The sequence below is a fragment of the Alligator mississippiensis genome, chromosome 6 (assembly GCF_030867095.1).
Source record: "Alligator mississippiensis isolate rAllMis1 chromosome 6, rAllMis1, whole genome shotgun sequence".
Taxonomy (NCBI): domain Eukaryota; kingdom Metazoa; phylum Chordata; order Crocodylia; family Alligatoridae; genus Alligator; species Alligator mississippiensis.
The window spans coordinates 89,706,448-89,730,263 of NC_081829.1; the positions used below are offsets into that span (position 1 = coordinate 89,706,448).

Consider the following 23,816-nt stretch of genomic DNA (forward strand, 5'->3'; position numbering starts at 1 on the left):
GTTCCATCAATCAAACTGTCTTTTTTTTCTGCAATTCTGCTGTCTCTTAGCTGTTCCTTATGATAAGGAAGCTCCTATTTCACAGCCCTGTAGATTGTTTGTAACTCATTCCAATGAAGTTCTTTCTGTTTTCATTTCAGTCTTAAAATGAATAATGCAGCCCTGGGCCCCTAGCATATTAGTAAAGCTTCTAGTTTATTTTTAACTAGAGAAAACTATGTATTGTTTTTGTATGTGATGATGCATCTCATCATCCTCCACCCCCCTTTTCAAAATTCCAGATCGGGCCATGCCTTGATCTAACCTGTTCTTGAAAATTTGGGGAACAACCCTCACACATAACTACCCAGTAACATAACTAGAGGTGGATAAGCAGGGCACTATCCCCAGGCAATTAGAGGGGGTGCCAGAATGGCAGGGTACCCATGCCACAGCTTCAGCAGCCAGGGTGCAGGCAGCTCTATGTTGCAGCAGCAGCAGCAGCCACATGTCAGGTAAGACTTCAGCACCTGGCACATTGCCTTCTGTACTCGCCAGTGCTCAGCACAACCGTTATCCCTCTTCCTCCCATAGCTGTCTGGCATTTCTCCCCAGGTAAAGCAGGGTATGAAGGCACTTGCAAGGATAGGAAGCAGATTGTTAAGATATGCTCAAGAGATCCAAGGGAGAAGACCGTGCCGCTCTGCTACAAAGGCAAGCAAAAGCCCCCACAGGTTATAGATTCATAGATGTTAGGGTCAGAAGGAACCTCAATAGATCATTGAGTCCGACCCCCTGCATAGGCAGGAAAGAGTGCTGGGTTCAGATGACCCCAGCCAAATGCCTATCTAACCTCCTCTTGACGACCGCCAGGGTAAGGGATACCGCTACCTTGCTTGGGATCCCATTCCAGATTTTGGCCACTCTAACTGTGAAGAAGTTCCTCCTAATGTCCAGTCTAACTCTGCTCTCTGCTAGCTTATGGCCATTATTTCTTGTGACCCCCGGGGGCGCCTTGGTGAGTAGAGCCTCACCAATTCCCTCTGCGCCCCCATGATGAATTTAAAGGCAGCCACAAGGTCACTCCTCAACCTTCTCTTGCGGAGGCTGAAGAGGTCCAGGTGCCCTAGCCTCTTCTCGTAGGGCTTGGCCTGCAAACCCTTAACCATATGAGTGGCCCTTTCCTGGACCCTTTCCAGGTTATCCACAACCCTCTTGAAGTGCGGTGCCCAAAACTACACACAGTACAAAAACTGCGGTCTGACCAGCACCCGACTGAGGGGAAGTATCACCTCCTTGGCTCTGTGTGTCATGCATTTGCTGATGCATGATAAAGTTAGCACAATAAAGTCATCAGTTAGCTTTGCTGATGACTTCGTCACACTGACAACTCATGTTCATCTTGGAGTCTGCTAGGACTCTGAGATCCCTTTCTGCTTCCATGCTACCGAGCAGATCATTTCCTAGGCAGTAGGTGTGCTGGACATTTTTCCTCCCTAGGTGCAGCACTTTGCATTTCTCCTTGTTAAATTGCATTCTGTTGTTTTCTGCCCATATGTCCAATCTGTCCAGGTCTGCCTGCAGCTGTTCCCTGCCCTCCAGTGTGTCCACTTCTCCCCACAGTTTTGTATCATCCGCAAACTTGGACAGAGTACACTTCACTCCCTCGTCCAAGTCACTGATGAAGACACTGAAGAGTATCAGCCCAAGGACTGAGCCCTGCGGGACCCCACTGCCCACACCCTTCCAGGTCAATACCGACCCATCCACCACCACTTTCTGGGTACGACCCTCTAGCCAATTCGCCACCCATTGGACTATGTAATCATCCAAGTCACAGCCTCTTAATTTGTTCACCAGTATGGGGTGGGATACCGTATCGAAGGCCTTCCTGAAGTCTAAGTAAACAATATTTACCCCTACTCCTGCATCCAGGTGTTTTGTAACCTGGGAATAAAAGGAGACTAGATTAGTCAGGCATGATCTACCTGCTATGAACCCATGCTAGTTTCCCTTCAGCATAATTTTTCCTGCTCGGCTCTCACATATATGAGCCTTAATAATCTTTTCAAAGGCTTTGCCAAGGATGGAGATAAGACTGACTGGCCTGTAGTTGCCTGGGTCCTCCTTCCTCCCCTTCTTGAAAATAGGGGCCACACTGGCCCTTTTCCAGTCCTCCGGGACCTGGCCCGTGCGCCATGAATGTTCAAATATTCCCGCCAGTGGGTGTGCAATGACGTCGGCCAGTGCCTTCAGCACCCTTGGATGGAGCTCATCCAGGCCTGCTGACTTAAAGGCATCCAGTCCTTCCAAGTGACTCTGCACCACCTCAGGGTCAACGCTTGGTAGTCTGGTGCCCTGCTGTTGTCTCTCTACGATCCCATTGTGAGACTTGTCTTGCCCCTCGTTTAAGAACACTGAGGCAAAGAACTCATTGAGGAGTTCAGCCTTGTCCCCCCTGTCTTGGCACTCTTAAATTCCTTCCTAATCCCAAATGTGGCAGTCAGTCTGACCCTGCATGGAGAAGCAAGGCCTTCCAGCCTGGAAGCTCTGGAGGATTTTTTAAGTCCCAGCGGGAGCATTAGCACTCCCCAGTACTGGTGTTCTGAAGACTGCTGCCACCAGTGGAGCAAAGCTCTAGTAGTAATGGGGATTAATTTGGGGCAAACCGTATAGCACAAGGGTTTCAAACTCACCTGGCCCCACAGTCTGGAAGAATGACCTAGGGCTGGCCCAGTGCACGTGGCTCCTATTCTGGCAGGTCTGGGACTACGCCACACACAGTGCCTGCTCTGGCTGGTCTGGGGACTCGCACTATGTTCATAGATTCATAGATTGTAAGGCCAGAAGGAACCTTGGAAGATCATAGGGTCCAGCCCCCTGCACCAAGCAGGAAAGATAACTGGGGATCAGGGGACCCAGCAAGGTGACTGTCTAGTCTCCTCTTGAAGATTTCCGGGGTCGGTGATTGCACCATCTCTGGAGGGAGCTTATTCCACAGTCTGCACACCCTGACTGTGAAGAAGTTTTTCCTAATGTTAAGCCTGAATTGGTCTTCCAGGAGCTTGTGGCCATTACTCCTAGTTTTCCCCTCAGGTGCCCTGGTAAACAGTTGTTCACTGAGCCCTTAATGTAGTTGCCTAGTGTAGTGGTAAGCTGCTACCAGGTCCCCCCCAGCCCTCCTCTCCCCAGGCTGAAGAGTCCCAGATCCCTCAGCCCCTCCTCATATGGCTTGCCATGTAAGACTCTGATCTTATGGGTGGCTCTTTTCTTGGACTCTCTCAAGCCTGTCCATGTCCTATATGTGGCATGGGTCCCAGACTGACCGGTGTGGCATGTGGGTCAACATCTAGCCCCAGGGGCAGCACCAGGGGCCAGATGATAGGGCTCTGCAAGCTGTATCTTTGACACCCCTGGTATAGTGTAAACATATCCTAAAATTAGACCGTTTAAAACTGACTTGATGCAGGAAAAGCAATACTGAAAGTTAGGCATGCTAACGTTTCTGGTTGACTGAAATGAAAGTGGAGTTGGAAGCAATAACTTATAACCCAGCCCCATGAATGACACTCTGCTAAGTAAGTTCCTCTGCAGTGTGAGCTGATATGATATTCTTCATGGCCAGTGCTGTGTAGTATATCAGTCCATTGTTAAAGTAGCTGCCATGTTTTACCCTAGAGGTAGATGCACGTCTGCGTGGCAGGTTTTTGTATTGGTGTAAGCTTGCAAAGCACTTTGGAAAGATTTGGGGTGAAAGTGTTCCGTAAATGCAAAATATGATAGACTGAATTACAGTTCTAGGTTGGGAGTGGAGATGGAATATAGACTTGGCCATATGCCTACATGCTGCAGTGATGGTACATCTGGTATTATCTGCTCAGTGTAAATCATAACTAAAATTGTGCGTATGTGCTACACTGGTGGGTGCTTTAGCAACTGCATTTGTTCATCTAAGCAGAATCATGTCTCTGGTAGTGCCTTAATACCTGACATTTTGGGGACAACACGGTTCCCTTCCCTCTCCATTCCAACAACCCCATAATTCCTGAAGCCTGTTTGAGAAGAGATGGGAAATCCTTTTCCATGCAGCGATCAAACTTTATGCATCAAGGCATAAACAGATTATTTTGTTCGAGTCCTTGCAACTACAGAGGGCATTGCTAGTCATACAGTCCTTTTCAAAACCTTTTCACAGTATGTATTTTTATTCATTTCCCATGCACTTATTTCCTGTTCTGCTTGTTAGAATTCCTGCTATTAAAACTACAAATTCCAAACAACCCAGCAAAACGACCATAACAGTGACAGACGGAAAGAAATAAATGAACAAAGCAAAACCTTTCCACCCCAAAGCAGATTCATTTGACGCAATGGCCTTTTGAGGAAGTTAGTTTCACCATGTGAAATTTGTTTCTATTTTTTTCCCCAAGGAAGACAAATGGCAAAGGAAAAAGATACTTCCCTTGTGCCTTTATTTTCTTAAAATCTAGCTTTATCTAGACATAAAACATCAGCAGAAAAGTAGATGCCACAATCTAATGTAGATTTATGTAGTGTAGATTAAGGACCTATGCTTTATCTGAAAGAGATGTCTTAATTTGGTTCCACTCAGTAGATTTTAAAAAAAGATGCTAAGCCTCCAAGGGTTAGGTTTTAATTCTGTAATCAGCTGCAACACAGTCGAGGAGGCTCCTCCTCCATTATTCACAACACCTACAACTAACTGCGTAACTCAGGCAACGTGGCTTGATGGTGAATAGTGTTGTCACTGCCTTGACATTCAGGAAGATATTTGTATCCAACATGTGTTATTTTTACATGGGCATTTTTGTTCCTTCAAGGATCAAAGGAATTTGGTCTGCATGTAATATTTCCTTTACATTACATTGCTTTTTTCCATTTTTTTTTTTTAGAATATCTAGATGAATAATTTTTAAAGCCCCGGATCAGCTTAATTTCATGTGAATGTTCGCACTGTTTGAGTCTCTTGTCTCTTCCCATAACATCAATGAAAGGTGTGTGGGTTCCCATTTTCTCTGATGCTTCATAACAGTGTGAATTTTCAGTCTGCCTAAATATAGCATGAAAGCAAACCCGAGGCCAGAAGTTCTCTTCTGCATGTGGTGGAGCAGACAGGATGAGAGGGGAAGTATCAGCTCCTCAGCATGGTGTCTTTGCCTTTCTGGGATGAATGAGGCTTGTGCAGTTGAGGCTCTACAAAACTATCAGCTGATGGGTAATACAAGTGCTGGGAGTTAGGTTCTCTTCAGCTCCTGTCTGTCTACCCTTTGCCAAGGAGAGGATAGCCTCTTTCATTTCCTCTCTTCTTCCTGCTAGCATAGACAGACCCTTGTTGCTGCCTCTTGGAAATGTAGAGCTGAGTCACCAAAATGCACAGCATATTCCCCTGGCAGCACTGGCATTTTAAGCAGAAGTCTGTCTTTCTGGGTGATTATTAAGGTGGCTGTTACTGTCAGGTCCAGGCCAGATGCACACATTTATAGTCAGTTGGTCATTATAGTATTAACTCTTCTGTTCCAGCTTGTGTTTGGAAGAAAAGAGGCACAAGAGACCACTTCTGCCATGTCTGAGACTTGGAACCATACCAGAGGTAAGAGGAACTGCTTTTCTCCCTGCCTCTGACAGCCACGCTGCTTGCACGTAAGGAAGCCCTTGCAGAGCCACATGTCACAGAAGCATTAGTACCAAGGCTGGTGGGAGAAGCATGGGACAAGAGGGGAACAGGAGGCTTGGCCAAAGAGAGAAGGCAATGTGAGCATGTCTAGGGAACCTGTCTCCAGAGCTTGCATGAACACTGCTTTCTCCAAGTGGCAGCTTTGGGAGGATTTACCTGGAACTATAACCTAAACCACATAATGGCACTCTTAGGCCATAGTTAGCTACATAGTGCATTTACAGGACTTGGAACAGTGTCCTTCAGCATGATGTGTTGCTCTGGGCCAGCTGTCTCCAAAACTGGAAGTAGTGTAGCCACCTCTGCATGGTGTTTTGAGTGGGGTAGTTAGCACTGCCAACAGGACTGGTTTAGGACGCAGCCTATTTGAAGCAGGATCCATGAGGGTGCCCTGGAGTAAGGAATGTGGCTTTAGTGAGGACACAGTGTGTCTAAACAGGTAGTTAATGGGGAATCAATATAGTGCTTTAAAGTCACATCCCATCTTATTCCACACTGACCTCCTGTCTTAGACTCAGTGCTTTTGAAAATATACCTCTAAGCTCTCCATTGTCTTGCATCGTGTGTGGTCAGCGATATCTGTGCAAAGTGGATGTAAATACTACTCATTGGAACGGGGAACGTTCAACAGGAACTTTATTTTATCTGGGTGTAAATGGGGTGTAAAGTAGTGGAGGCTCCTGAAAACTTAGAACTCTTCCTTGACCTGCAGATTTATTTGCAGACAAGAGATTAGCCCTAATTTATTTTCTTGTTTCTAAGGGACTCTTATCCAGCATTGACAACTCTTGTGACCATGCCATGAAATACATGATATTGGGGCTTGTTAAATCCTCAGCTCCTGGAGTCAAGTCATCGTGTTGTGTCAGGATTCATGGTACTTTGATGAAGAGTTTAGACTTTGGATTGTATAGGATGATTTGAACAGAGGTGATCCTGCCTCTAGCAGGGGTTTGGACTAGATGACCTCTGGAGGTCCCCTCCAGCCCAGCTTCTCTAGGATTACTATGATTACACAAAGCTCAGTTTTCATTTGATAAAAGTAGATTTCCAGCTCTTAGAGTTGCAGAGAAGAACTTGAGGCATGAATCAAGCGCACCCTATAGACTCAGAAGATGAATACAAACCCAAAGACTTATTTTTTGTTCCAGCTCATGATTTTGAAGGAGGACAGGCTTTGAATGGGAGTAATCTTCAAATGAGCAGGGTTAGCTCAGCACAGAAAATGCAAATAACCAAGGCAACTTTTGCAAATAAAATCACAGGGCACTTATACACATGCCCGGGGGTGGGAGTGGTGGTGCTTTAATTAGAGCGGGTCTGAAAGTCACTCTTTAAAACACTTCAGCGTCTTGTGTATCAGTGTCCCTGTGCTTCAAAATGATAGTTGGGGTGCTTGAACTAAAGCTCATTTGATGAGCTTTAAATAAAGGGCCCCGTCACCATTTTGAAGCGTGGGGACCCTGATACACAAGACACGGAGGCTGCTGGAGCGTGGTAATTGCCGTGCTTCAGCAGACTCAATTGAGTCTTCTCTGTTGCTTTGAAATTACAGCGCAACAGAGCAGCCTCCATGCTTGTGTACAGGCACCCACAGAGAAATAAGGCTGGACGTACCCTCCAGAGGTCACAGCTAGTCCAACCCCCTGCCTGAGGAAGGATCACCCCTATATCCAAACCAGCCCATACAACCCATAATCTAAACTTTACATAAGACTACCCTCAACCCTCACACAACACCGATCTAACACCCTAACCTGCCACCAGTAAAGCAAGGGGACCATGGCAGCCAGTGCCCTGCTTCTACAAAATGTTGTCGAGGTCCCTAGCGAAGGGCCACATCCTTGCTGCGAAGTAAGGCAAGCCTCCCCCCTTTCCTCCACAGTTGGTACCAATCTGACCACGGGATAAAATTTCTCCTTGACCCCAAATATGATGATCAGTCTGACCCTGAGCCAGGGCTGGACACAGGCATGGGTGAACCGAGCGGCCACCTGGGGCCTAGACAGCAGTGGTGGCCTTAGGGTTGTTGGGGCCCTGGGCAAGAGAAGCATTTGGGCCCCCTTAGAGGCTTCATTTTGATGACTTATGAGCAAGTCTGACATTTGTTGCAAAATTTTGCCCCCTCCCCAAAGCAAGGGAGTCATTTGGGGCCCCTTAGAGGCTTAATTTTGCCGATTTATAAGCCAGTCAGACATCTGCTGCAAAATTTTGCCCCCCCAGTAAAGCAAGGGAGTCATTTGGGGCCCCTTAGAGGCTTAATTTTGCTGACTTATAAACCAGTCAGACATCTGCTGCAAAATTTTGCCCCCCCACTAAAGCAAGGGAGTCATTTGGGGCCCCTTAGAGGCTTAATTTTGCCGATTTATAAGCCAGTCAGACATTTGCTGCAAAATTTTGCCCCCCACTAAAGCAAGGGAGTCATTTGGGGCCCCTTAGCACCTCAATTTTGATGACTTATAAGTCAGCCGGGCATCTCCTGCAAAATTTGGGGGCCCCCTGAAGCATGGGGACTGTCACAGAGGACATTCTGGTTTTCTGCTACTCTATTGATACGAAACCTTTATGTCCCCTATTTAGAAAAAAAACAGAGGACATAAAATATTTGAGAGGAAAAAATATTTGCCTCTTTCTTCAAGGGAGAACTAGAGGACGTAAAGGCGTTCGGTTTCGTACGACCGCGCCGCCCTCTACGATGGGCGCCCTTGGTCGCCCAGTTTGCCACAAAGAGGTCCCCGGACAGGGTCATTTGCTCATGACTATTATTATCATTTCTGGGGCGACACTAGAAGTTGGCGGGGGGCGAGGGCTGGCCCTGGCTGGGGTGCGGGACAGCCCCAGCCCCCAGCACGGGATGCCTCGGAGGGAGGCTGAGAAACCCGCGGAGACGCGCAGCAGAAAGGGGCTGGGACCTGCCCTGCGCGCATCCTGCATCCCGCATCTCTGCGGCGGGCGGAGAGAGGGAGGGAGGGAGGGGCGCTGCAGCAGCCCCAGCCCCAGCCCCAGCCCCAGCCCGCACGGCTTTTAAGCGGCGGGGAGGAGCGGCAGCCCTGCCTTGGGCTCGGGCAGGCGGGGCGGGCGCGGCCGGAGGACGGAGGCGCCGGCCCCTGGCCCCCGGGCAGCAGTGAGCAGCCGCAGCCGCAGCCCGGAGCAGCAGCCGCGCGGTGCAGCCATGTCCGAGCCGGAGAGCGGCCCCGCAGGTGAGCGCAGCGCCCTGCCCCCGGGCCAGGCACCAAAGGGCTGTTTGTTTTGCAGCCCCAGGCTCTGGGTGCAGCAGAGGGCAGAGAAAAATCTCTTTTTTTTTTTTACCCCCCCAATAAAACTTGCCAAGGAGGGGCAAGGCTGGGCTGGGCTGGGCTGGGGGGGTGGGTATCATCTGGGGGCTTCCTGGGACCCGCCGTCCCGGTCCAGGCGCAGAAAAAAAAAGTCAGGGAGCATCCATTTTGGAAAGTCTGGGGGAAAAAAAAAAAAAGAAGAAGAAATCCCCTGAGTCGTCAAGTTGACTCACTTTGCTTTGCACGAGCGGTCGCGCGTGGCCTCTCCCCCCGCCGGGCAGCCCTGCGGGGTTTGTGCAGTCGAGGCCGTGTTAGGGCTGCCCCTGCGGCATCGTTCCCGAAAAGCGAGTGGAAACAGAAAGGTGGATTTGCCCTTGTGTGAGATGACGGGAGGTTACGCTGCTTTTTTAAAAAAAAAATGTTGCCTTCGTGCACAGGGCGTTTCAAGTCTGGTGTTTTGTGATTTGTTTTTTCTTCAATAACATACTGCTAGGAAGAAGCTGTGCAGGAAGGCGTCTGCTGGAAGAGAGGCTATACCGTGAAGCAAAAGCCCAGGTTGTCATAGTACGAATACTAATGTCCTTTCTGGTCTTTCAGGCAGCGAGCAATAAATAAAGGCATCTGGGGGGAGAAATGCTGCTGCCGGAGGAGCTGTGTGTCGGTAGCAGCGCGCAGGCTGCAGAAATGCAGCGCGCGTACCAAAAACGTTGCATACGTTGCTCATCGTTTTTATGGCTACATGTAGCGCAGCACTGCGGTATGTGCAGCTGGCTGGGACGAACCAGCCTCGTTTTATTCCTAGAGGGAAGCTGCTGTGTGAAAGCCTCTATTAATGCTGCTATAAGGAAATGCAAGCTATTGGCTCATATTTGAGCGTCACTGATTCAGCAGATGGGGTTTCCTTTAGAGCCGACCGTCTGGCCAGCTTTTAGGCTGAGTGTACAGTGCACGGACCAGGCTCTGCGTTGTACTATGCCGAGGCAGCCTTAGGCACTAGCTTCCTTACAGCTTGCTGGGCTCAGAGGAATTGATCTACGTAGAGGCACTGGGGCGGGACGTGTCTGGTGTAACAGCTCCTGGGCTGCCACCCTCCTTGCGCCAGTGAAAGGGTGTGGCCAGGATACTCTGAAGCCGTGGCTTGCTGCAGCAGCAGCTGGCTTGGCCCCTTGTGGCCAGCCCGCACATCTTGGAACAGCCTTTGTGCTGCTCAGCTTTGTGCAGGGGGACAGGACTGTTGTCTCAGCTGCGTATGGTCTGGTCCCCTAGGTGCAAGCGGTAGGATTTGATTTCATTCCCTTCTAGAGCAGCGTCATTTTAATTCAAATTCGGGGCATGCATTTAAGAAGTCTTCGACATCACCTGATCTTTTTCTGTTGCTTCTGTTGTGTGTGTGTGTGTATGTGTGTGTGTGTGTGATCTGACCTGTCAAAAAGTCATCTTACCCACATCATTTTCAGCATGTTCCTCCTATCTCTGCATTCCTTTAATGGCTTGACACTCCTGCTGCATTATGTTCAAGCTTTTTGTCCTTTGCACCAAGAGTTTGCCAAGTCCTCTTCTGACCCTGCACCAGATTTGATGTTTACCAGCTCCCTGTGTACTACCAAGCCTCTTACCAACCTTTGTATCCTCCTATTTCTCCCACCTTCCCTCTTAGACCACACTCCCTCCTATGCACCAAACTACCATCCTCTTATTGAAATCAACCCTCAACACACAGCTCTGCAGAGGCTTTCAGAATAACCACTGTCACCTCATTATTGCAGTGGCCTCCATGATAGCATCATAGAAAAGGAAGGCTGGAAGGGACCTCAGGTGGTCATGTAGCAGGATCATCCCTGTCTAGACTATACTATATGACTGTTTACCCAACCTGTTCTTAAAACCTTAGGGAAACACCTTTATGCACAACTCCCAGGTATAATGCCTGAAACATCAAAAATGCCCCTTTAACTTGCCACAGCTAAAATAAGGTAACAAGGACACTGTCAATGTCCTGCCACTGCAAGAGCAGGTAGTCATTTGTTAAATTATGTTCAAGCGATTTAAAGAGGAGGACCAGCCATGGGGTAAAATAACTTTACAATCCCAAATGTGGCAATCTGTGCCTACATTGTGTGTGTACAGGCTAAGGAGATTCCTCCCTGACACTACTTGGACTGTAATGGAAGTGCAGGAGGCATGAATTCAGACCAGTAGTTTGGTTTCCAAAACCATCATTGGACTAACTCCAGCTATGGGATTTCTACCATTGATTTCAGTGAGAAGTAGTAGTTCTGTCCCAAACTGTATGTTCTTCAGGGCAGGAGCCATGCCTATGGATGTTTTGACAGGGCTGAGTTGATGCTCAATAAATAATAATGGAAGTAAAGTAATTTAAGGAAACTGTATTATGATTAGAAGAGCAATGAGCTTAATGAAGCATGCCCCAGCAACATTGTGGGGAAGCTGTTGGCTGTATTTTTTTTATGTCTTATTTAATTTGACAATTGCTGTGCATCTTTTGGTAAGTACCTTATGGCCCTCCGTATTTAACAAAGTTTTGGTCCATCGGTGGGTGATTTTTGTTGTCTTGCTTGTTTGGTGCGCGCCACTTTTCCACGTGAAAGTTTTGCTACGGTAAAGAAGTGTTGGAAGTAATTGGAAAGACTCTAAATCACTGATCAACACTCAGGCCTACATAGCTCAAATTCATCAAGTCAAGGGTGTAAAAGTGTTGTATAGTATTAGTAATGAGAAGGTGCTAGGGCTGACAAATAGACAAGCTCTAACCCTGAACTGTACACGATACAGCTGCTTTGTACGACCACAGTCATGGGCCCTAAGTAGTGGGGTCATGACTTTGGAAAATGTTAAGTCTTATAAAGCCTCTGTGAGACTCCTGTAAGTGGTATAGGGGTGTCCATGCTCCCTACTTGTCACCACCTCACATAATCCCGTGGGTCCTCCAAGCTTCCCTACCATGTGATAGGGGACCAGAGCAGTTTCAGGGTGAAAAGGGATACCATGGGTATCTTTGGTATTTGCGTTTCTCAATATGCCCAGCAGTCTTCTGCTACAGTTGAGTTTCTCACTGAAAGAGCCTGTTCCCATAAACTCTATTCACAAGAGTAAATCATACTCGGACAAACAGTCCAGTTGACGGGAGTGGAATTATTCATCCGGTTCTATAGATACTCAGGAGAAGAATCAACAATCAGTCTCATGCTTTGGTCAGAAAGGATCTATACACAACCCTAATGGCTCATAATATAGTAAATGTGGCATCCTTGCTGTGGTAATGAGTATCACAGCATTATGCATAAATATATATATATCAACAGACGTTTTAATTGTGCTATAAGATCCCTTTATAACAGAGAAGGCAATGTTTTAGAATTAGGTTGGCCACTGAACTGGTTGAATGGATAATGCAACAGGAAATTCCTCCACAGTTTGGTTCAGAGGGATTTTTTTTTAAAAAAAGGTTATCACATGAGGGAAAAGTAAAATGCTGTCAGTTCTAAAAAAAAAAGTAGGCACTAAAATACTCCCTTTTCTCCCTTTACAAAAATGACTCTAACCAGATGAAAGAGTGTCCTCAGCACAGAAGGCCTTTTGTCTGTGTCTGCTGAGTGCCATTATTTAGGACTATATAAGGGTGGGTCAAGGACATCTGAGCATTGCTTTTTGAAGTTATCGAGTCCTATCCTCCAATGCCAGGCACCCCATGTACCATTGTGGTCTGATAGTAGTGATAGCCACTTTATACTCAGTGCCTCAGACCCTTGGCCTTGTAATAGCTGATTGCACTCCTGTGGTGGCTCAAGGCAGCTCAAAAGCCAATTTGAATGGCAAGCAGAGAAGTCATCCTGCCATCTCCCCTTCTGGCAGACAAGCTTCCTTGGGTAAACGTGATATCTTTTATTAGATCAGCTAAATAGTGGAAAAATTGTTCTTTGCAAGCTTTCAGGTAGAAACACCCTGCTCCAAGCAGAGGGAGAGTCTACAGTTGTATTGTGCTCTCCTGGATAGGATAGAAGTCAGATAGTTGGTCTAATAAAAGATCTTACATCTACCCAAATAACCTTGTCTACCAGTGTCCTTAGACCAAAATGGCTACAACCAACACTTCCCCTTTGGGTTATCCACACAAGAGGGTATAGCTGGGGAAGAGGGGGGTAGTTGACTGTATACTCCAGCAGTCCTTGGCTTTCCAATCAGCTCCTCTGAGCCATGGGTATCTGGAAATAACTTAGGCAGCTATGGCATTGCGATAAACTCATATTCATCTCAGAGTCACAGTTGACTCAAAGATGAATACAAGTCGACAGTGTGACGAAGTGATCAACAGAGCTAACTGCCCTCTGTCATGCATTAGCAGATGTATCACAAACAGGTCTAAGGAGGTGAGACTTCCCTCTGTGTGGCATTGGTGAGGCCACAGCTGGAGTACTGTGTCCAGTTCTGGGCACCGCGCTTCAGGAGGGATGTGGATAATCTTGAGAGGGTCCAGAGAAGGGCTACTCATATGGTTAGGGGCCTGCAGGGGAGTTCCTACGAGGAGCGATTGAGAGACCTGGATCTCTTCAGCCTCTGTAAGACAAGGCTGAGAGGGGATCTGGTGGGTGTCTACAAATTTGTTGCGGGGGAGAGGCAGGGTAGCAAGGAATAGGAGATACCTGTTTACCAAGGCGCCCCTTGGAGTAACTCGAAACAACAGTCACAAACTGACGGACAGCAGATTCAGATTAGACATTAGGAAGACCTTCTTTATGGTAAGGGTTACCAGAATCTGGAATGGGCTTCCAGGGGAGGTGGTGCTCTCCCCTACCTTGGAGGTTTTTAAGAGGAGACTGGAAAACACCTGGCCAGGTCATCTGACCCCAACGCTCTTTCCTGCCCAGAGGCAGGGGGGCAGACTCGATGATCTTCCGAGGTCCTTTCCAAACCTAAAAATCTATTAAATCTATTAAATTATACCAGAAGCCAGACCAGTTTCTTGCAGCTTCCAGGGTTCAAGGGCCACAAAAGTAACTTGGACTATTGAGCTTGCTGTGTCCTCAACAGTAAACATATCTTAGCCACTGTAGAGGTTATGACACACTTTGCACAGGTGAATATTACTATGTGCAGAGAGTAAGGCAGTGAAGAATCAAGACCAAGTGTCTTACAAAATTGTATCAGGTCTAGAATTTGGCTAGAAGTTTCCTGTGCTGCAGGGGTGTGGGTTCACCGAGTACTTTAACAGCAGCTAAGTTTAACTAGTCCATTCTTATTTCTGTACAGAAATTTTTGCACATTTTTACCTTGTTTAGCAACTAAAAGGAACAAAAGATATAATAACCTTTTTTTTTTTTTTTTTTTTTTTTTGCTGATGTAAGAGTCATAAGATGTCCACTCTGTATACTATTCAATGAAGCATGAAAAATATGCAGTAATACTTTGAAACCCCAGATGGAACTTGTTAAACGCGCAAAGTATTATCTCATTTGTTTCCTGCCAGACAGTTATGCCAGGGGAAACCTCAGATGGCCAAGAAGTCAACTACAAGGGCCCTTAGAGCTGCTGGAACAGTACAAAATATGTGTATTTGGGGTAAGGTTCTGATGCATACCATGTGATACTGGATATTTTACAAGTTCCTAGTAGTCGCTTTGCTCAGTAAACTACACTTCTGCCTTTGTGTGGTACATCACTAAGTCTTTGCAATACGTGATGAGGGGATGTTTGCAAAACACCTCTCCAACACTTCGCTGTGTTTTACTCTTCAAAATCCTTCTTTTGGGCTCGCCTGTTTCTTTTTGTCAAAGAAGAACTGGAAGTCTACCCTGCCAGAGCATTGTTTCTGTAGGGAGGACATTTGACAGTCACAAGATGCTACCCACCTCTGTTCTTCCCAGCAGGGGATAGCATGCCACCTGTGCAGCGCTCCAAGCCTTTTGGTAGACCTGGGGGAGAATCCTGATCCCCGCACACCCATTGTGTTATCACTGGACTGAATGCCACAGATTACCTTGACTTCAAGACAGCACACTGTACAGTTTACACAAAGCTACTGAAAACACCTTACTCAGAGCTCTCTTTAAGAGCCAGCTAAAAGACTTTTGCCTATCCCTACTATTCCTTCCATAAGTAATTCCCTAAAGAGCCTGGTGTCAGCTCCAATGAGTTGTTTTGTATATCCTGGTGATTTTTAAAGTTGCTTCTAAAATTGCTAGATGGACTTTTAAATGATGCAGAGTTCTGATGGGCAGCCAGAAGTGTGGCTGCTTAGTTGAACCTGAGGATGTCTTTACTGCACCCACCAAGTCCCATACTTCTCCGTGCTCAAACAGCCCTCTCCCACCATCAGTTGCCCTTCTTGCAGAAGTGTTCTTGGGGCAGGAGTGGTAGCGGCCTCCTGCTGTTCCCTGCCAGTAAAAAACCTCCACATTGCAACCCACACTCTTCTGGGAACATCATGCCTTTCCTTCGGAGTAGGGGGTAAACCCCTGCCTTTTCCTTCTCTTCATTGTGGCCTTCCCCCAGCTTCTCATGCCATCGAGGAATGGGCAAGGGGGACACTTTAGCAGCTTGTGTCTCCCAGAATGCACCTGGCTCTCCTTACTGATACATTGCCATGTGATCCTATGTATCTATATCCTCCATTTCTCCCCCCTACCCTCCCAGCCCATTTGATGGAGACCTGGGAGAACGCAGAGAACTGGGTTTTTCCAGCCCGCGCTTGAGGCTCATCTGGTTTTCTGTACCACCAGGTAATGAGAGCTTAAAATAAGGTGTGTCCTTGAAATCCCCTACTACTTGGATGGAAACGCACATTCTTACTTTGTCTGCTGACCGTTTGTTTTTTTGTATTTCAACTGAGCTCAAGGATTTTTGATTTTCTGTCTTCTCTTAAAAATCAGAATTTCTGTGGGTAGGCCAGGCTGACTGGAAAATAGCCCTGTTTCCCTGTACCAAATAGATCTAACAAATCTAACACCTCTTTCTTAAGTTTCCATGGATACCTTAGTAGAGCGCACACATTTTAATCAAAACAGTAGGGAGTACAGTTTATAAAGGCTTCCAGTATTGTCATAATGGAACAAGAAATAACCTTTCTTAATAGCTCCCCCACTTAGTCAGCCCTGTTCCCTTTATGCTTTTAGGCTTATATGCATCTTCTGGGGACTGTGCACTGTCTGTCCCCAACTACAAAGGTGTAACTCTCATCCGAGTACTCAATATTTGGTTGATAAGTTTTGGTCTCCACACGATGTGTACATGCAGCTAAGGTACTTTGATGCTATGGTGGAGGGTATCAATCTGAGAACCTAGATTTTGCTCAATGACATACAGCAGCTTTAATTCCTAGAATATTCTTCTGTGTGCCTTAAAATCTGCTATCCTATGCCACTGCACTGTGCATTTTAATAATCCCCTTTCTTCTGTGGTCTGGGTTCGTTCATACCAGGTGTAACCAAAATAGCACTCGTTTCCAAAATCTCCCAATTGCTGAAAAAGGTTAGTACAGTAAACATCATAGAATAAAGAAAACATCGTGTAGCTCTTACTTTCGTTATGAGATGTTATTCAGATCCTAAATTGCCAGTCCTAGTCTCTGCTGATTCTACTAATGAATTCATAAATTTGATGCCATCCTTGCAGTTCTGCAACTACTTGTGCTCTCTTAGCTCCCATCTTCAAGCAAATATAAGCTGTATACTAGGGCTGTGTGAAATTTCGCCGGCTGTTTCATTTCAATGCTGTTTCGACTTGTTTCGAGCTCAAAACAGCAACATTGAAATGAAACAAAAGGCTTTGAAACAGCCTCCAAATGAAACAAGGGCGTTCAAAACGTTTTGAGTTTTGAAGCTGGGTTTGCTTGCAGGGAAACAGAAAGTAAGGAGAGAGAGGGGGAAAGGGGGCAGGACTGCTCTGACAGTGACTGTGCAGCTGGCCAGTGACTGTCATCTTTCCCTGAGGTCCCCTCCAATCCCGGTGCTCTGGGGGAGGGATGGAAAAACAGCATAAAAGCAGCATTGTTTGAACTGAGCTTTCTCTGTGCCTTCACGCTTCCAAGTGACACAAGTCTTACTCTGAACAGTTTGAGGTGCAGTTTCTCAGAAACCCTGGCACCTATATCCTTGAAACATAGCAGGCTTCGTGGCCTCGGCAGGGGCTACCATGCCTGCAGTTTTCACCCCACTGCGCTTTAACATGCACACAAAGTCGCACATGTCATGAGTTTTGCTTGTCAGCAGCCTGAGCAACCCCTGCACCTATCTCCTTGAAAGCTGGCAGGCTTCATAACCTCAGCAGGGGCTAGCACGCCTGCAGTTTTCACCCCGCTGTGCCTTCACACACACGTGACATGAGTTTTGCTTTCAAGAATTTGAAGTGCAGTTTGCCAGCTACCCCTGCACCTATCTCCTTGAAACATAGCAGGCTTCATGGCCTGAGAAGGGGCTACCATCCCTGAAAGTTTCATCTGAGTCAGGCAAGAAATGACAAAGTTATAGGCTGTTTTGTGCTTTCCCATTATAGACTGTGGGCAAAACATCGAAATAGCAAAACAGTTTCAACAAAATGAAACGGAGCAGTGTTTTCAAACCTGAACGAAACGCTGTCCTGTTGAAACGGCGAAGCGGAAGTTGAAATGGAACGATGCTGTTTCGCACAGCCCTACTGTATAGCTTGGGAGAAAATACCAAGTCTAGTGCCATCCATCACGGGGCTGACAATTTGTTGCTTGTGTATTTTACTGTTTCTCACAGCTAGGCTGTATCTCTGTGGGACTCAGCCTACTTCCCTCTTTCCTATGATTGTTGTGTTTTTGGTCTGGTCTCAAGACCGTGGTATCCCTAAGGATGGTCCGTAGTAGTCTTGATACAGTTTCTAGGAGTTCCCAACAAATATACATATTTAAGAAACTATAGTCACTGGGATTAGCCTATTTCCTGCATCATTTTTTTGGTACAAGTCTAGCAAGCTTGTTGACAGCTGGGTAATGAAAAGAATAAACAATATACTCGGAGCACTGTTCTGTTTTTGTGCACTGGGTATATTTTTCTTTCTCTGGACCCCAAATACTCTTGCTTTGTATGTATGGCCAGGTACAGTTGTTATACTTCTTGCGTAGGAAGTGCACAGAAAGCTATAGCCGTAACTAAATAGGTCGTCAAGGCACATAGAGCACTGTAAAAATGGTGGATCCTGCTCTACGATAACTCTGAATGGATGTGGTATCGGACTTCAGCGCTGTAGATTAGAGCGTTGTGATGTACATCTGTACTAGATCCCTTTGTGACTTGTTTTAGGGCGCAATCTGCCGGCAACCCATGGGGCTTTGTGGCATCCCATCCTATGGGGCTTTGTGGCCTCATCCAGAGCTTGTCTGGTTTGCCCGAGCACTGGGCTGGCCCTGCCCCCCGGGCTGTCACTGACCAGAGCCAGCAAAGCCTCTGTCCCCAAGCCTGCCCACATTGTCCCTTCAGTTAGCATAGATCAACCCACACAAAGAAAACTGCTTTTTGCTGAATTTCTCTTATTGCATATTGTCATGGGTGCAGTTGAGCAAGTGCTGAATGTGATTCAACTGCTATTTTAGGTTCAAAGAAACTAGGGTCACTTCTGCTCACAGTTAACCTGTCTTAAGAATTGATTCATCTGTACTGATGTCTGGAAATGGGCAAGTTCCCTAATGGATGTGAGTTGTGTTTAACTCCTGGCTATTTAACATGGTTCAGAATGGCATCAAGATAAGTTTGGTAAAGAAAATTTAACCCTGGCCTCTGTTACACTGTCAAAATGTATGTGCTTTTCAAATGTTGTTACCGAGTCCGTGTTGCAGATGGGAACCCTAGCTCTTGTTACTGTATAAAAAATACTTGAACATGTCCAAAAGGTACAGCAGCGCACCAACACATACTGCTATGTAGCATCACTATTTCCTAGCTTGTCAATAATATCAATCATTAGTTTGTTACCATACAAGCCTGCAGCACCCTGGCTGAGAATCACCGCTCTAAGGTGCAACCCTACTTTATCTTCTGCCTCTGAAGTAGATGGCATGCTCCTAATGGCCTCGTTTCCTATGCAAAATATAGATGGTGTGTGCATGTGTCTGAATTTATATATAAAAGCTCTTCTGCTAAAATATAGTGATATCAGTTGAAATGCTTTAACCGAAAGGCTTTTGGAGTCTCCCTTTTTTTCCTGGTAAAAGTATTTTCCAAGGACTATGTTTTAATTTGGATCAAAATATCCCAGACAGTGTACTGCTTCCAGCTTGTCATGATGCTTCTGGAAGCCCTGATATTTTACTCTGAGTCTTGTACTTAAGGTGAGGCAGTGTCTCAGTAATGAGAACAGCTTGCCTAAATGCAACAGAATATTATAGTTTTTCTGCATCAATACAACTGTTGCCAGCTGTTTACTGTATGGATGCTTGCAAAACAGATCCTGCATTTTCTCTTGTGCTACCACCACCAGGAAGATGAAATATGATGCGTACTAGGTCTGCGCAAAGCAGCTAGTATTCACTTCAGATTTGGATTGGGCCCATTTGGTTCAATTTGGTGATTTGAATCACTGTCCCAAATCAATTCGACCGAATCTGATTCGGAGGTTCGGCTGCTGCTGAATCTCCAGATCACATAGGCCCCATCCCCCACCCACTCTCAATAGCTGCCCCACCTGCCCCAGCTCCTTGCTCTTTGGGAAAAAAAAAAAGCCTGCACTCACCAGCTGCCTGGCAGGGGCAGTGATCCCCGCTGCCCCCCACTGCACCACACCATATGGGTGGCTCTGCCATGAGTTCCCCCAACCCAGCCCCCCACATGGCTGCCCTGCCCACCCTAGCTCTGGCCCTTCAAAAAAAAAGAAGTCCCGAACTCACCGGCTCCAGCCCAGCGGTGGGGGGCTATCCCTGCTGCCCCTCACTGCCCCGCGCTGCATGGGGGGCTCTGCACAAGTAGCCAGAAGTCCCAAGGCCACTGCAGGAGCTGGTGAGTTCGGAGGGGTTTTTTCGGGGGAGGTTTCTTAAAGGGCCGGCAGCTGGGGTGGGCAGGGCAGCCATGGGGCAGGGGGGTCAGGGGGCTCATGACAGCCCTCCACACAGCATGGGGCAGTGGGGGGCAGCAGGGATCGGCTCCCTGCCGGGCAGCAAAGAGTAAGTGGGGACTTTTTTTTAAAGGGCCGGGAGCCAGGGCAGGTGGGGCAGCCATGGGGGGGCTGGGAGAGCAGTCGAGGGGAGCTCAGGGGTGCTGAGGGAGCAGGCAGGGGATGCGGCCTGGCAGGGGTTAAGTGATAAGATATTGGTATAAGTGATCAGATAAGTGAACTGGTCTATGCTCATAACAGAACAGAAGTTCAGCACACAGCGGGGGCATCCACACGAGCAAACACGTGCATCTTGCAGCGTCTCAGAGCCCTTTGAGACACTGCAAGAGGCATGTGTGGAAATGAGAAAGCATTCCCCATGCTGCAAATTTGCAGTGTGGGGGCAAAATTAGGGTGAAAAGAAAAACTGCTTCAGAAAAGAGTGAGGCAGGGCATGGTCCCAGATCGTGTCCTGAGGCAACCGGAGGCTCGATCCTCCACAGAGTCTTTCTGGTAGCCTGCCAGTGTGTGTCTGTGTTGGCCCTTTCCCCAGTGCTGAAGCACACTGCCTACAGTGACCGGGACCTGGGCTCTGTGCCAGGTAAGTAAGGGATGAAGGGAGCTGGAAGAGCTAGGGGGATTACTGAGGGTGTGGGGGACCATGGGGGCGCAGCTCGGGAGGGATGGGTCCACTGGCCGCCCTCCCCCTCATGGCTCCAGCCCCCGCCCCCTGCTTACCCTGCTGCCGGAAGCAGCCCCCTGCTTGCCTCCCTGCTCAGCTGCAGCCTCCTTGCTTGGCTCCAGCCCCCCCACTCAGCCTGCGGGGCCCCCCCCCGTATGCTCCCCACCTTGTTGCCCCCCGCCTCCCCCCTGCTGCCAGGTAGCCGCACAGCCTCTGCCACACTGCACTTCTGTGGCCTGGCTCTGCAAGGCACGGCATGGGACCATGTGCTTTTGGGCAGCTCTGAGCTGTCACCCGAGGCTGCGCGCCACTTGCGGGGACCGCCAGCAACACTGGCCTGGGTCCTGTGTGCATGAGCCCTGCACCATCCAGCTGGACCGCTTCTGTGCATGCAGGACCTGGGCCAGTGTGGCTGGCGGTTCCCGTGAGTGGCACGTAGCCCCAGGTGACAACCCGGAGGTACCCAAAAGCACATGGCCCTGTACCACGCTGAACCGGGCCATAGCACTGCAGTGTGGCAGAGGCCATGTGGATACCTGGTGGCCGGGGCTGAGCCATGCTGCCTCCCACCATGCAAGAGGCTATGCCACGAGGCCAAGAGCGCAGCTGCTGTTACTGGTAAGCTGCAGGGGGGTTGGATCTGGGTGGGGGCAAGTGAGGAGGCTGCAGGCGGGTGGGGAGCACACATGGGGGCTGCAGGCAGGCGAGAAGCATGCAGTGGGGGTGGCTGGCGGACCCACCCCTCCTGAGCTGCCCCCCAATGGTCCCTCACACCCTCAGTAGTCCCCTCCGCTCCTCCAACCCCCTGCTTACCTGGCACGGAGCTCAGGTCCCAGTCGCTGTGACCCCTGTGGGGAGCATGTGGCCCCTGTGGATGGGCAGTCCATGAGATGTGCAGGGGGTCTGCTCTCTGCAGGGTACAGAGGACCCACCCCTCCTGAGCAGCCCCCCCTCATAGCCCCCTCCACACCCACACTCCCCACACAATCCAACCACAAACCCCACTCCCCCAAGCCACCCCCAAAAACCCCTCACCCACATTCCTGGCCCTGTGGGGCAGGAGTGAGGAGAATGGGGCGGGGGGTAAGTTGTGGGTTGAGAGTGAGGGCCAAGGGCAGGGGCAGGGCAGTGGCATATCAGTGCTGCTCAACACTGCACATCCTACTGAGCGAAGGAGGTAGGGGCAGCTCTGATTTTTCTATGACAGAGAAGTCCCAAGTAAATGCCAAACTGTATAGATAATTAGAATATGTTTTATTATGATGATAGAGGCACTGGCAGGCTTCGAAGTTGCTTTACACTTGTAAATATATCAATAAAACATTGCCCAACTGATCTGTGTGTGTGTGTGTGTGTACACACATAGAAAAAAATCACAGTCAGCTGACTTTGAAATTCAAGTATTTGGGTACAACACAACAGTCAGTTTCTAGGAGTTAGTTTTACTTCATCCTTTGCGGGGATTATCTCACAGTAACGCCTCCTCTGGCCTCCATGCTACAAGGGTAATCCCAAGAGTTCACAGTCTTTCATTCACCCTCCGTTTGCCAACAGTAGGTAGGACCATCACCCTAGGTTGTGGAAGCGTCTGCTTTTTTCACGATTGGGATCTTTCCTTGTTGAAAGTGTATCGCTAAAGCAAGTGCATCTCTTATCAGCTCCAAACTATTGAGCTGATCGAAAAAACAAGGCTGTCAGTCTTATCTAACAATTCCCTTTTTATCTTTTTTTTTTAAGTTGCTGCTTTCTTCCTTTGAAAGCTTGTGACATGAGATGCATTCAGTGACTCCCCCTGGAACCTTTTCTGTGTGTTGTTCAGCAGCACACCTTGCCAGCTGAGCTATTTCTTTCATTTGTCTGGTCAAAATCTTCCTTAGAAGACTTAATGCTCTTATTTGGGGTTGAGGGAACCTCCTGCCAGCATTGAAGAAGTGCGTGGTACTTGGCTGTTTGAAACAAGCAATTCCCCTTATATGTGAAGCAGAAATTTTTTGCTGGTGGCCTAGCATATAACAAGAAAATGAGAAAAAGGAAGAAACAAGGAAAAAATAAATCTAATAAAGGAGAGGAAATTCTGTGCTTTTGGTTAAAGAATGCATACCTAACATTTGCATCATTGCCATTACTTTTGCCTGTCAAGTTAGAAGTAATTTTTTTTCCTGAGGCATTTTTAAGCTTACTATTTTAAACTAGTCATCAAGAATAAAATTCCTAAAGACTCTAGAGCTTATGATAAATGGTATCTGTCATAGTGAAAAAAGCATTAATTTCTCTGCAGCTTCATTAGTAGAACACAGGGGGGTTGCTGGATAGCAAAGAAACAGAATATGACTAAAAAGGGGGACTCTAAAACCTAACTTTATGAAGAGTTGTACAGAATTTAATAGACAATAATGGGGAATCTCTTTAGGATCATTATCATTCGGAAAGTATCATTATGCCCCTTTATAAATTGATGCACCTTGAATACTGTGCCCAGTTCTGGTCCCCACACCTCAAAAAGGATCTAGACGGACTACAGAAGGTCCAGAAAAGGGCAGCAAGGCTAATCAGCGGTATGAAGGGGCTTCCATATGAGGAGACACTAAAGAGATTAGGTCTATTCAGCTGAGAAGAGAGACGCTTGAAGGAGGGGCATGATAAGTGTTTACAAAATACTAAAAGGCAAAGAGAAAGTGAATACAGGTTTATTATTTATTTTGTAAGAATCCAAGTACTAGGGGTCACAAACCGAAACTAGTAGGTAGTAAGTTTAAAACTAATGCAAGGAAGTTCTTTTCCCACATTAGCGTGTCATTAAAGCGTGGAGCTCATTGCCCCCAGATGTGTGGAAGCTGACAGTGTAGCCAGATTCAAACAGGGGTTGGACAGATTCCTGGAGGAAAGGGGCAGCAGGAGCTGTTGAGCATGGGAGAGAGGGATACAGCCTCCGAATCAGGACTGCAATGCTGGAGGCTGCAAGTGAGAGAGGAACAGTGGAGAAAAGTCCTGGTCAGACCCAGGTCACTCTCTCTGTCAGCAGCCACTCTCTGCTTCTGTGTGACACAGGATGCTGGGCAAGATGAACCTATGGGCTGACCCAGTAAATGGCAAGTCTTATGTTCTTATGGATTACAGTATC

At 47.6% G+C, this 23,816-nt stretch overlaps 1 protein-coding gene across 3 annotated transcripts in view; it reads left to right on the plus strand.

Annotated features, from left to right (window-relative positions):
- Positions 1-23,816, plus strand: part of HSPA12A (heat shock protein family A (Hsp70) member 12A) — a 103,148-nt gene that overhangs the window by 14,910 nt on the left and 64,422 nt on the right. For 2 of the 3 annotated variants that reach the window (XM_019485921.2, XM_059730098.1), the window contains exon 2: positions 5,521-5,590. In XM_019485921.2, the coding sequence (XP_019341466.1) occupies positions 5,521-5,590 (70 nt within the window). Of the gene's footprint in view, positions 1-5,520; positions 5,591-8,710; positions 8,875-23,816 lie in introns of those variants that run through there. The other variant, XM_014594633.3, reaches the window with a different exon arrangement.